The following is a 12,622-nucleotide window of genomic DNA, read 5'->3' as shown; positions in this document are numbered from 1 at the left end:
GAAGGCGGGGGCCATTGTATGGTCCAGACAAAAGTAGTGGCAGGTCAGATTATTCCAGCTAGTTTGAGATTTCTGGTCTAAGGCCTCACCTCTGCTATCTCACTTACTCTGCATCACATCCCTATGGGGTAGGCAACACTGGGCCCATTTCACAGGTAATGAATAGAAGCTCAGAGGGTGAAGTGACTTGCTCAAGGTCACACAGCCAGTTGAGACCAAGCTAAGATTTGAACTCACATCTGCCTGAGTCAAAATTATTTGCCTTTCTTTTTTGTTGTTTAAGCCTCTTCTCTCCCATTCCATTTCCCAGGGGTGTTGGTCAGCTGAGAGCCTGTGTGCATGTATTACTCAAATTCTCACAACAACCCGATGCAGTCATTACTAATAATACATGTCATTTTACTGAGAGGCCGAGAGGTTAAGTAACTTGCTTAAGGTCACTCAGCTAAGAATGGAAGAGACAGGAACAGGGAACAATGAACAGGAACAAGGAACCAGGACAGTCTGGCTCTAGAGCCCGAATATAAAGAGTCAAAGAAACACCATAAAAAGATAAATCACTTCAGGAATACAAAGCAGGATTATTGCTGGTTCTCACAGAATCCCTGCAAAGTCCTTTCTTCTCCTGACTGCTATGGCATTCCAAGGGGACACTTGCCTCCCCAGTTCAGCTGGCAACTTCTTGAGTTGAGGCCGAGGCAGGTTCTATTGGCCCTCACCTGAGTCTCTAGTTACTGCCTACTGCCATCAGAGGTCTTCTGGCCTGGGGCTGATCTTAAACCATTGTTTTGGATATGACCGCACACTATCCTACGGAGCAGGGTACCGATTTGTCTGCAGGATGGAAATTAGGGTTCAGATGGAATGCTGAGGCACTTACAGCCTAGTGGTCAAGGGTGCGTTGGGAGACAGGTCATTTTTTATTTAAGCCCTTATTGCAAGGCTTGGGTGGATTACTTCTCCATCTAGGAGCCTCAGTCTCCTCAGCTGTACAATAAGAATAATAAGAGCACACATCTCAGGCCTGTTGGGGTAATTTAATGAGGTAGGTAAAGCCCAGTGTCTCTCAAGGGCAAGTCTTCATATTGATAACTGTTATCATTAAGCTCCTTAGGAATCTTTGGGATATGGAACCTGCCCAGAGCTACAACCTCATCCCTGTCGCTCTCCCTGCCCCACTGGATTGTATCCATGCTGGCCTTGAGTTAAGCTGGGGTCAGATCAGGCTTTTTAACCTCAGGACCTTTGCATCTGATGTTCACTGTTTTATGTCACCCCTCAGTGAGGCCTTCCCTGACCACATTAGTCCGCCTCAAACATATTCTCCTGTTTTATTGTATTCATATCACTTATCAGTACCTGACATTATGAACTGATTTGTTTCTTTTTCTCCTCCCATTTGAATGTTATGTTCAAGAAGACAGAGATTTTGTCTGTTTTGTTCTATGTAGCATCCCCAGCGCCAAGAACGGTGTCTGGCATATGTCTGGCTTTCAATAAATGGTGAACTGAATGAATGAATGAATGAATGAATGGAGGTGTATACCGAGCCCTCATGCCTACAATCCCTGCTCTTCTGTCGCAGTGGGTGGCCAGCCGAGTCAGACATTGCATACGGCCCCTTGGCTCCCAGGTTGGGGGCGTCCAAGAGCGGACCGACGGGCACTTGAGCGACGTTCCCCAAAAGCCAGGGCGGTGGCCGCGCCGGTAGAGGGGCTGTCGCCATTTGGCGACTTTCCCTGCGGGCCACTGCGCCGCCGCGGGGGCCAAACAGGGGATCGCTCTGTGAGCGCGCGCGCGCGGATCTTTTGCGACGGTGCCCGGCGGCGCTAGCCCCGCCCCCTCCCCGCCCCCGCGGCCCGCCCCGCCCCGCCCCGCCCCCGCCGCTGCGCTCTCTACCGGGCCGCTCAGGCCCCCGCCCGCTTCATGTGGCCCGGCCAGCGGCGGCCGGCGGCTGGGAGCGGCGAGGCGGCGGCGAGCGGCGGCCGGCGAGGCCCGGGAGGTGGCGGAGGCCCAGGCGGCGGCGGCGGCGGCCAAGGAGGCGGCGCACGGAGAGCGGCGGGAGCAGGCCCGGCCCGGCCCTCGAGCGGCCGCCTGGCTGCAGCATGCGCGTCCGCCGGGGGCTGCTGCGGCTGCCGCGCCGCTCGCTGCTCGCCGCGCTCTTCTTCTTCTCGCTCTCGTCCTCGCTGCTCTACTTCGTCTATGTGGCGCCCGGCATAGGTAGGAAGGGGGCCTGGGACCCTGGGGGTGCCTCTCTGGCCTCAAGGGGACCCCGGGAACCCCCGCCCCGCCCTGAGGGGACCGTGGCTTTCAGAAGACACCCGGCTGGGAGGCGACCCCGAGCCTGGCCCTCAGAAGACTACGGGGACTCCGGCCCGACCCTCGGGAGACCCCACGCCTGGCCCTCGGGGGTCTCCAGGACATTCCAGTACCCTGCACCCCGACGGGCTCCAGAACCCCCCTCCCCCCGCCAGCCTCCCGCCCACCCCCTGCCCTCCTTTAACCCCTTCCCCGCGGGAACCCGACCATGCCTTCACACACACACACACACACACACACACACACACACACACACACGCGAGCGCGCGCGCGTGCTGGGACGCCCCCTTTCTTGCCCTGGCCTCCCTAGAACCCCCACTTAACGCTCCTCGGCTCGAGAACTGGCGCTCTCCCTCCTCCGGGGTCTCCTCCAGCCCCGGTTCCGGGCATTCCTCGGCCCCCGAACCTCCGCGGCCCGCCCTCCCCTCCTCGCGGAGCCCCTGTGCTGGGGTCTCCAGGAGTCCCACCTTCCTGGTTCCCATCCATCCTTCCCCTCTCTTCTCCCTGGTGACTCCACCGTTTCCTGCTCTCCCTCCTACCCTTTCTTCCCTCGACTTTCCCTTGTTACATCCACCTTCAGGTCCTCCTCCCCAACACACACATTCTCCTCTTCCAAGTGGCCAGATCCCTTTCCTAGCAGGGTGGCATCCCCCACCCCCCAGGGAGGTCCACCCCCTCCATTCAGTCTACGAACCCCTGAGTGTGCCACGCCTCCTCTCCATCCCCTCCCCCTGCCCCGCCTACCCCCAAGGGCACTCCCTGTCATCTCCTCTCCGTTATCTCCTATCCTTCCCCGAATCCTCACCACCCCCCTCTGGTCCTCAGGCACAGTTTCTTTCTGATTGAAGACTTGGGGAAGGGGTGCTGTCTGGGCTCTTCCTTTCTCCCCTTTCTTTAACTTCTGCCCTCTCCTAGCCTTGAGGGTAGAAGGTGGCCCTTCAGTAGTATCCTATGGGGCCGGGGGTGTGTACATTTAAATTGGTCCTAGAGGAGGAGATATGACAAGGGCCTTGGGGAAATGGTGCAGGTGGGAAGGAGCATGGAGAAAAGGTGGAATGGGGACTCATTCTTCTCAAAGGCATGTCCTTTAAAGGAAAGACAGCCCTGGAGAAACTGAACCCTGACCAAGCATAGGCTGTCTAAGAGCATAGAGCAGACATTTAGGATGTGAAGAAACATTAGAAGGAAATAACAGCATGAGGGTTAAGGTCAGAGGACATGGAGGTCAGATTTGGATTCTAATCGCTGCCCTTTATGACCTTGAGCAAGTTACTAAGCCTCACCTTTTCTTCTCTGTAAAATGGGGGTACTCATCCTAACCTTATAGGGTTTTAAGGATGGAAGTAGATAAGTTCCCTTTTAAAGCACTTATCATTGTACCTGATGCTTAGAGAGTTTTCAAAAAAAAAAAAGCTATTATATGTAGCTTTCAAGAAAGAAGGGAGGGAGTAGATGGAAGGTTTAAGGTATGTATTTGCCTGACTTGGCATCACCATGAGGCCCTAGAGAAAACCTCAGTTTAAGGTGAAAAATGATCAGAAAATGCTGTTGGGGGTGGGGCAAGGAGAGTAAATTTTGCTGTAAAAAGTCTGGATCATTTGGATGTTAGGAAAGGGTTGATGGTTTAACTCTAGGGAAATACCCTTTAGGATTGTAGTAATGATTAGTGCCATTCTCTGTTGACCTGTCAACACTGAACTAGCTGAATAGAGAAATTTCCAGATAGAGCCGGAGATTGTCTCCTGATTTTTTTTTAAAATAAATTTATTTATTTTATTTATTTATTTTTGGATGTGTTGGGTCTTCATTGCTGCGCTCGGGCTTTCTCTAGTTGCGGCGAGCGGGCTTCTCACTGCGGTGTCTTCTCTTGCTGCAGAGCACGGGCTCTTGGCGTGCGGGCTTCAGTAGTTGTGGCATGCAGGCTCAGTAGTTGTGTCTCGTGGGCTCCAGAGAGCAGGCTCAGTAGTTGTGGCACACAGGCTTAGTTGCTCCGCGGCATGTGGGATCTTCCCAGACCAGGGCTTGAACCCGTGTCCTCTACATTGGCAGGTGGATTCTTAACCACTGCACCACCAGGGAAGTCCTCTCCTGATTGTTTTTTTTAAAGAGCATATTTCATTTGATGGTAAATATTGATGATTTGTAGTACAAACTAGATCTAGTTTGTACTACAAAGATAGAACAGGTAATATCCTACTGCCGTAACATTTTATGAAATGTCTTAGGAAAAGCATCCCTCTGGGAAGGTGTTGTATGTGGCCTGATGGATCAGATGAGGGGATAGGAGTCTGGGCAGAATAAGAACAGGTGAGTAATTAGTGGAATTAATTGAGAAGAGAGTTCATTAGCATATTGGATATTAGGCTAATAAAAATGGGTGTGAAATGATGGATTTGAACCTAGAGGCAGTCTTGAAGCCATATCCCCTTTTGTGAAAGTGATGGGTTTTTTCTGGTGTGGGTGCATAAATAAGCTATGTCGAAATGGAAAAATATATCCCACTGGGATAGTAAACACCCTCTTGATTAGAAAGATTAGAAGCCAGATTCTAAAACAGAGATGGAACGTAACAACTTAATTAAAACTCTTCAGCAGTAGATTTTTAGGTCAGTGGAACCCCAGTGAAAGGCAGTGGGCTTGGGGCTTCTCTGGTGGTGCAGTGGTTAAGAATCCGCCTGCCAATGCAGGGGACATGGGTTTGATCCCTGGTCTGGGAAGATCCCACATGCTGCGGAGCAGCTAAGCCTGTGTGCCACAACTACTGAGCCTGTGCTCTAGAGCCCGCGAGCCACAACTACTGAAGCCTGCGCACCTAGAGCCTGTGCTCTGCAACAAGAGAAGCCACCGCAATGAGAAGCCCCGCACCAAAACGAAGAGTAGCCCCCACTCCTGCAACTAGAGAAAGCCCGCGCGCAGCAACGAAGACCCAACGCAGCCAAAAATAAATAAATAAGTAAATTTAAAAAAAATAATAAAGCAATGGGCTTCTACCACACTTAGATTCCTACATCACTGATAACTGAGAAAGATGCAAAGCACTTAAATATTCACTAATTTCTTCTTAAATGTGGGTCTTCTAAAGGGCAGATCTACTTAAGATTCACTTCTGTTAGTTGGAAAGGGGAGTGGTGGGAAGGATGTGAAGTGGTTTTAGAAGGATACATTGAGCAGTTTGGTGATTTTATTTATCTTGGCTTTCCTGTTTAGGAGCTTAATTTTTTAAATAATCAGCTTTGGACAGAGGGTGGCAAATCTTTTCAAAAAGTTAAGGCAGTCTAGAGAAATAGAAGGTTTTATATGCCTTGGATTATGAAGACCTTATTTGAGACAATTGTTAAAATGAGCTTAGAAAATAATACGGGGTTGAACCACATGAAATTTCCATTTTTTGCAGGTCAAAACCAGTTGTATATTGGCAGTTTGATATATAGCTCAATCTAATACATTTCCAAATAATGACAATCCTGTTTTCTGGCATAATGGGAAGTGTCAGACTTGTATTTCCTTCCAGGTTTAATATTTTTCCAGTCCTGCTTTTGATTTACTTTGTATACCCTGTGGCCACGCTGTGCTCTACGGCTAAAGAGAAATCATCAACCTGAGAGTGTGTTACAGCTATATTTGGAATTATGTAGACTTGAATTTGAGATATGAGAAAAACCATGTTAGTTTTAAATGTTTTAAAGTTGCTCAAATTTCAACCTAACTATTGTTAGTATTTTTGAGATCTAATGCTAGCTCTTAATGTTAGTGTCCCATAGTCTAACAGCAAACGGAAATTTTCCTGGACTTGAGGGTCATCTGAAATGGAGGTAGTGGTACCATTTGGCTTAGAAAATTGGATGTGAGGAATATTACTAAATCTGACTATAATGTGTTTGTAACAAATACAAAGTGCGCTTAGCTACTTAAATAAACCCCTGCCAATCCAGTTAAGTAATTTAAAAATATGACTTCATTGGCCATTATGTTTTTGTTATTAAATCAAAAGTAGTGTTTTATATCAGCAGTTTAAAAGTAGAAATGAAAAGGATGGGGCAGAAAGTGTGAGGGAGGTGGTGGATTTGAAAAAGGAAGAGGAAGGGAATATGGTTATAAAAATGCATACGTGGGCTTCCCTGGTGGCGCAGTGGTTGAGAGTCCGCCTGCTGATGCAGGGGACACGGGTTCGTGCCCCGGTCTGGGAAGGTCCCACATGCCATGGAGCAGCTAGGCCCGTGAGCCATGGCCTCTGAGCCTGCGCGTCCGGAGCCTGTGCTCCGCAACGGGAGAGGCCACAACAGTGAGAGGCCCGCGTACCACACACACACACACACACACACACACACACACACAAAAATGCATACGTGCCTCTTCTCTGTAGCACCCTGCCCTCCACAGCCTGAGTGATTATCGTTTATTTCATCACTTGTTTTACCTGCACTGTTGAAATATCCCTATTCCTTTCAGGGTTCCGAAGAGAACTTTGAACTTATTTATGATCCTTTAACTTAAAAAAAAAAAAAAAAACCTAAGAGCTTGGAGTACCTCCATGTTCCAGTCTGACCAGGTCTTTTAGAAGATAAGAGAAGTGAACTATTTACAGATGGACATACATTTGAAGGGCTGATTTTAAAAACCTTATTAACTTTATGGTGCTGTCACATGGCAAGGTTGTATAGAGGTTACTGACCTTTGCAAATTGTTTAGTTACTGATTTTAAGAGAGATGCCTGTGCATGGTTGGAGGCAGTAGTCTATATACTGATGAAATTTTATTAAAGTTCCACTATTTAAGTTAATTTTTCTTTTGTCTTGATTATTGAGGAAAGGAAATGGGGAATGATTTTTCCCTTTTGTCCTGCTTAGTTCCAAGAAAAGTTTGATTCATGGCTGGCTTTTGGAAGACAGGAATCAGTAATTCTAATCCCACCTGATTTGACCAAATGACCTTGAGCAAATCACTTGATTCTCTGATCTTATACTTGGCCAGAAAACAAAGCTGTTTGAAACACTAGAACTGCATCTTAGCCAAACTTTTAGTAAGAAGTTTTTTTTTTTTTATCTTTATTGGAGTATAATTGCTTTACAATGGTGTGTTAGTTTTTGCTTTATAACAAAGTGAATCAGTTATACATATACATATGTTCCCATATGTCTTCCCTCTTGTGTCTCCCTCCCTCCCACCCTCCCTATCCCACCCCTCTAGGTGGTCACAAAGCACTGAGTTGATCTCCCTGTGCTATGCGGCTGCTTCCCACTAGCTATCTTTTTTTTTTTTTTTTTTTTGCGGTACGCGAGCCTCTCACTGTTGTGGCCTCTCCTGTTGCGGAGCACAGGCTCTGGACGCTCAGGCTCAGTGGCCATGGCTCACGGGCCCAGCCGCTCCACGGCATGTGGGATCTTCCCAGACCGGGGCACGAATCTGCGTCCCCTGCATCGGCAGGCGGACTCTCAACCACTGTGCCACCAGGGAAGCCCTAACTATCTATTTTACATTTGGTAGTGTATATATGTCCATGCCACTCTCTTGCTTTGTCACAGCTTAGCCTTCCCCGTCCCCATATCCTCAAGTCCATTCTCTAGTAGGTCTGTGTCTTTATTCCTGTCTTACTCCTAGGTTCTTCATGACATTTTTTTTCTTAAATTCCATATATATGTGTTAGCATAGTCAGAAGTATTTATGTATAGAAAGTTGATAATTCATTCACATCCTATGCAAATTTTGGACCTAAGATTTTAGATAAGATACATGTTTTAAATAACTGAATGCAACTTTCTCTAATAACCCCAGGAAAATTTCAGATTTCCCCCTTGTTTTAAATATATATATGTGTATATATATATATATATATATATATATTTGGCTGTGTTTGGTCTTTGTTGCTGCGCGCGGTCTTTCTCTAGTTGCGGCGAGTTGGGGCTACTGTTCGTTGTGGTGCGCGGGCTTCTCATTGCAGTGGCTTCTCTTGTTGCGGAGCACGGGCTCTAGGCGCGCAGGCTCGGTAGTTGTGGTAGTTGTGGCTCATGGGCTTAGTTGCTCCGCCGCATGTGGGCTCTTCCCAGACCAGGCCTCAAACCCGTGTCCCCTGCATTTGGCAGGCAGATTCTTAACCACTGTGCCACCAGGGAAGTCCCATCTCCCCCCTTGTTAAGTGTAGTATGAAAACAGCCTTTTTGTTGTTGTTCCTCACATGAAAGTGTCCTCTAAATGCTTCAGTGCACTTAGTTTCTGAGCTTTTCTGGAGTGAAATATGTCATATTGTGAATGTGGGTTATTTTATTTTAGAAAATTAAAAAGCCTTACCCTGTTTAAGGACCCCCTTCTCCCCACGTGTGCCTGTACGGACTCACTCACTCACTCATATGTTTCCTTTGAGTATTGCATCGTGTCAGTCTTCTTAGAAGGAAACCATATTTGGAGAACAGATTGAAGTTATAAAACTAAACAGCACCACTTTTGACCAGGATTTTGGTGATGTTTTATGTCCTTTCTGCCGCAGTTTGCTATGTCGGAAACAAAGTCTTGGGTTTGGAATTGAAGTCTCTTAACAGTGAAAATGTGCTAGTCTTGGACAGTCTTTGGAAGCAGCCGTTTGGCCAGTATCAGTTGCTGTTCCAAGGCATCGCTACTCTAGCCAGTAGATAATTCTGCCCCCAACCCTGACATTTCCCCCCCAGAGCTTGACAGGCCAGTGAGAGCAGCGTATAACATCGTATAACATCGCCAGGAAGGAGGGTCTTCTTGTGTTGCCATGACTCTTTAGAGCTCTTTAAGAGAGGAGAAAGCCGTAGAAGCCAAAGTGCTACTGACTTACTTGCTTCCCTAATTTTGCAGCGTTTTAGATCATGGAAGATACGTTGTACACATCCAACTATATAAGCAAACAGAACTTTAGTAAGCAAGAAGTAGGCAATGTGATGCTGCAAAGGCCTGTCAAAGAACTAGAGAAAACTAGTGGTTAACATTGGTCAAGATAAAGGTTAATCAGAAGCAAACAGATTGGGTGTTGGCTTAGAAGAAGTTAAAGGAGTTATCGTGAGAAGAGGCAGGCCTGTGTGTACTATTAGTGAAAGGACAGTTATTCTTTAGTTTCTAATACTAGCTAAATAAGAGTATGCCTTCCTTTGCACACTGTGTGTATTTTTGTAGAAAGCTGTGAGAAAATTAAAGGAATTTAAGATCTGTGGGTCAATAATAATCCAGTATTTGAGTGTCTTCCTATCATGTTACCAGCTATGGGAGATATTTGGATTCTAGACTTTTGACTGCTGCTTTCATTTTACAGATGATTGTATAAGCCCAGGTTGAGTCATTAACTTGCCCAAAGTTGAGAATTACGAAATAGCTGTAAAAATAAATAAATAAATAAATAAATAAATAAATAAATAAGATAAAATACCTCTGCAGCATATACTATATGGTTGAAAATACAAGATTAATCATAAGAAATAACTAGAGAAAATAGAAAATAGTATGTAATCAATTGCTGACTTGTATGATACTGATCCTTAATGAGGTGAGAGATTCAGACAGAGGCACTCATTCCTTTATTCAATAGGTAGTTTTTTTGGAGTGCCTCCTCTTGTCAGATACTCTTTTGGGTATCAGGCAATCTAGAAATGAGTAAGGCAGAATGTTTCTGCCATCCTGGTGATTTCATTCTAGTGGGACGTTTTTGCCCTTTGTGGTGTTTTAATTCTGATGGGGAGACAGCCAATATACAATATAATTTCAGACAGTGGTAGGAGTGACTGAGGGTCTATTTATTTATTTATTTATTTTTGGCTGTGTTGGGTCTTTGTGGCCGCTCACTGGCTTTCTCTAGTTCTGGCGAGTGGGGGCTACTCTTCGTAGTGGTGTGCGGGCTTCTCATTGCGGTGGCTTCTCTTGTTGTGGAGCATGGGCTCTAGGCGCGCAGGCTTCAGTAGTTGTGGTGCATGGGCTCAGTAGTTGCGGCACGCAGGCCCTAGAGCACATGGGCTTCAGTAGTTGTGGTGTGCAGGCTCAGTAGTTGGGGCCCTCACGGGCTTAGTTGTTCCACGGCATGTGGGACCTTCCCAGACCAGGGCTCAAACCCGTGTCCCCTGCATTTGCAGGCGGATTCTCAACCACTGCGCCACCAGGGTAGTCCCTGAGGGTCTGTTTTAGATAGGGTGGTTAGGGAAGGCTTCATTAATGAGGTGATATTTGACTTGAAGGGGTAGAACAGGTCACAGGTCTGGGGATTGGGATGGTGATGGGCGTGTCAAGCATACGAGAAGGTCTTGAGGCAGAAATGCACTTGAGGGAAGGTTGACTGGATTTTTATAAGTGAGAAATGGTAGGAAACGAGCTTAGAAAGATGGTAGGGGTCAGGCCTTGTAGGACCCTATAGGCCATGGTAAGGGCTGTAGGATAGGAGTGAACATTAACTTAGAAATCAGCCAGATCTGGGTTTGAATCAACTCTGACTGAGTGGGCACACTATTTTCAATTTTCTTATCTGCCCAGTGGAGGATACCATCTTTCTCAGGGTCGTTGTGAGAATTGAGTGGAATATGCCTTTAAGAGGGCTTAGCACAGAGCTTGACACAAAGCTCCATATGTTAATAATTATTATTTATAACCATAGGAGATGTCCTCTTGGCCTAATGCTAGTACTAAACTGAGAGGAGGATTGAGCTCCAGTCCAGCTTTACCAATAACTAGATGGAAACCTTTACTTCAGTTTTCTCATCTGTAAAGTAAAGCAATGGACTAAAGTACAGATTCTAGGGTCCCTCTCAGATCTGAAGTTCCATGATTCTGAGCAAGTGTGAGTTGAACCTTGAAGGAGAAGAAGGAATAATGAGTTCTGTCAAGTAAAGACACCCCATTAAAAAAAACTCACATCTCCCATTCACTTAGTTTCCCACCTTTAGTGAAATACTGAGCCATGGATTCTGTGAAGTGTCGGTGTATAACCATCAGACTTAACAGTTTCACTCTGTAGGGTGAATGGAGAAATTCAGACTGTGCAATGCTATTGTTTGAGGACATTTGCCCTAAAAATGAGACAGACGTAGAATGTCTGCCTTGAAGTCTATCTTTGAAATCATTGTGTCAAAGAAACAACAAAAAAATGTGTGTTGTCTTGGTCAAAGGAAAAATACTAAAAGAATTTTATGGAAATATCTTTGGGATGTTAAGACTTTTTTTTTTTCCTCTTTTTTTCTCTGCTTTTTGTCCCCTGGGTAATCCTTTTAAGTTTTAATCTGCTAAATCAGTCTTTACCTCTAGCCTCACACTTTTGCTTTTAAGCATGAAATAGAGCCCTGGACTCATTAGCTCCTGCCCCATCTTCATTCCTCTAGGTAATTGGATGTTAAATGAGAAATGAATATTACATTTTGACCCAGTAATTCTTTTTCTTTTTTTTAACATCTTTATTGGAATATAATTGCTTTACAATGGTGTGTTAGTTTCTGGTTTATAACAAAGTGAAAAAGCTATACATATACACATATCCCCATATCTCCTCCCTCTTGCCTCTCCCTCCCACCCTCCCTAACCCACCCATCTAGGTGGTCACAAAGCACCAAACTGATCTCCCTCATCTCGCTGTGCTATGCGGCTGCTTCTCACTAGCTATTTTACATTTGGTAGTATATGTATGTCCATGCCACTATCTCACTTCATTGCAGCTTACCCTTCCCCCTCCCCGTGTCCTCAAGTCCATTCTCTACGTCTGCATCTTTATTACTGTCCTTCCCCTAGGTTCTTCAGAACCATTTTTTTTTTTTTTAGATTCCATATATATGTGTTAGTGTACGGTATTTATTTTTCTCTTTCTGACTTACTTCACTCTGTATGACAGTCTCTAGGTCCATCCACCTCACTATAAATAACTCAATTTCACTTCTTTTTATGGCTGAGTAATATTCCATTGTATATATGTGCCACATCTTCTTTATCCGTTCATCTGTCGATGGACACTTCGGTTGCTTCCATGTCCTGGCTGTTGTAAATAGAGCTGCAATGAACATTGTGGTACATGACTCTTTTTGAATTATGGTTTTCTCACGGTACAGTAATTCTTTTTAATATTGTGGCTTTTATATAGAAGAGCATTCATACCTCCTCTACTGATCCCATGAATCCAGTGTTTTCCCAAGCCTGGGAATCACATTGAATAATTTAAAGTGCTGTCTCTTCTTAGATTCCCTCCCCCCACCCCTTTTGTTAGTTTGAGTAATTATTAGACTATAAGTATTGTTCCGCCTCCTTCCCAGGTTACAAAGATAGCCAGGTACTTTGCAATGACTAGAAGGGAAGCTGGGCATTGTTTCTGAAGTACCTTAGT

General features: G+C 45.8%; 1 protein-coding gene across 4 annotated transcripts in view; it reads left to right on the top strand.

The window, feature by feature from the left end:
- The window catches only part of B4GALT5 (beta-1,4-galactosyltransferase 5), a 145,508-nt gene that overhangs the window by 19,426 nt on the left and 113,460 nt on the right, over positions 1–12,622 (top strand). The window contains exon 1 of one of the 4 annotated variants that reach the window (XM_019943812.3): positions 1,923–2,220. The exons of the other annotated variants lie outside the window; for them this stretch is intronic. Coding sequence (XP_019799371.1) covers positions 2,106–2,220 — 115 coding nt within the window. The 5' untranslated portion in view covers positions 1,923–2,105. Of the gene's footprint in view, positions 1–1,922; positions 2,221–12,622 lie in introns of those variants that run through there. 4 annotated transcript variants of the gene reach the window in all.

This window comes from Tursiops truncatus, chromosome 15, assembly GCF_011762595.2.
Source record: "Tursiops truncatus isolate mTurTru1 chromosome 15, mTurTru1.mat.Y, whole genome shotgun sequence".
Taxonomy (NCBI): domain Eukaryota; kingdom Metazoa; phylum Chordata; class Mammalia; order Artiodactyla; family Delphinidae; genus Tursiops; species Tursiops truncatus.
Note: the sequence above shows the minus strand (reverse complement) of the source record. Positions and strands in the feature narration are given on the sequence as shown.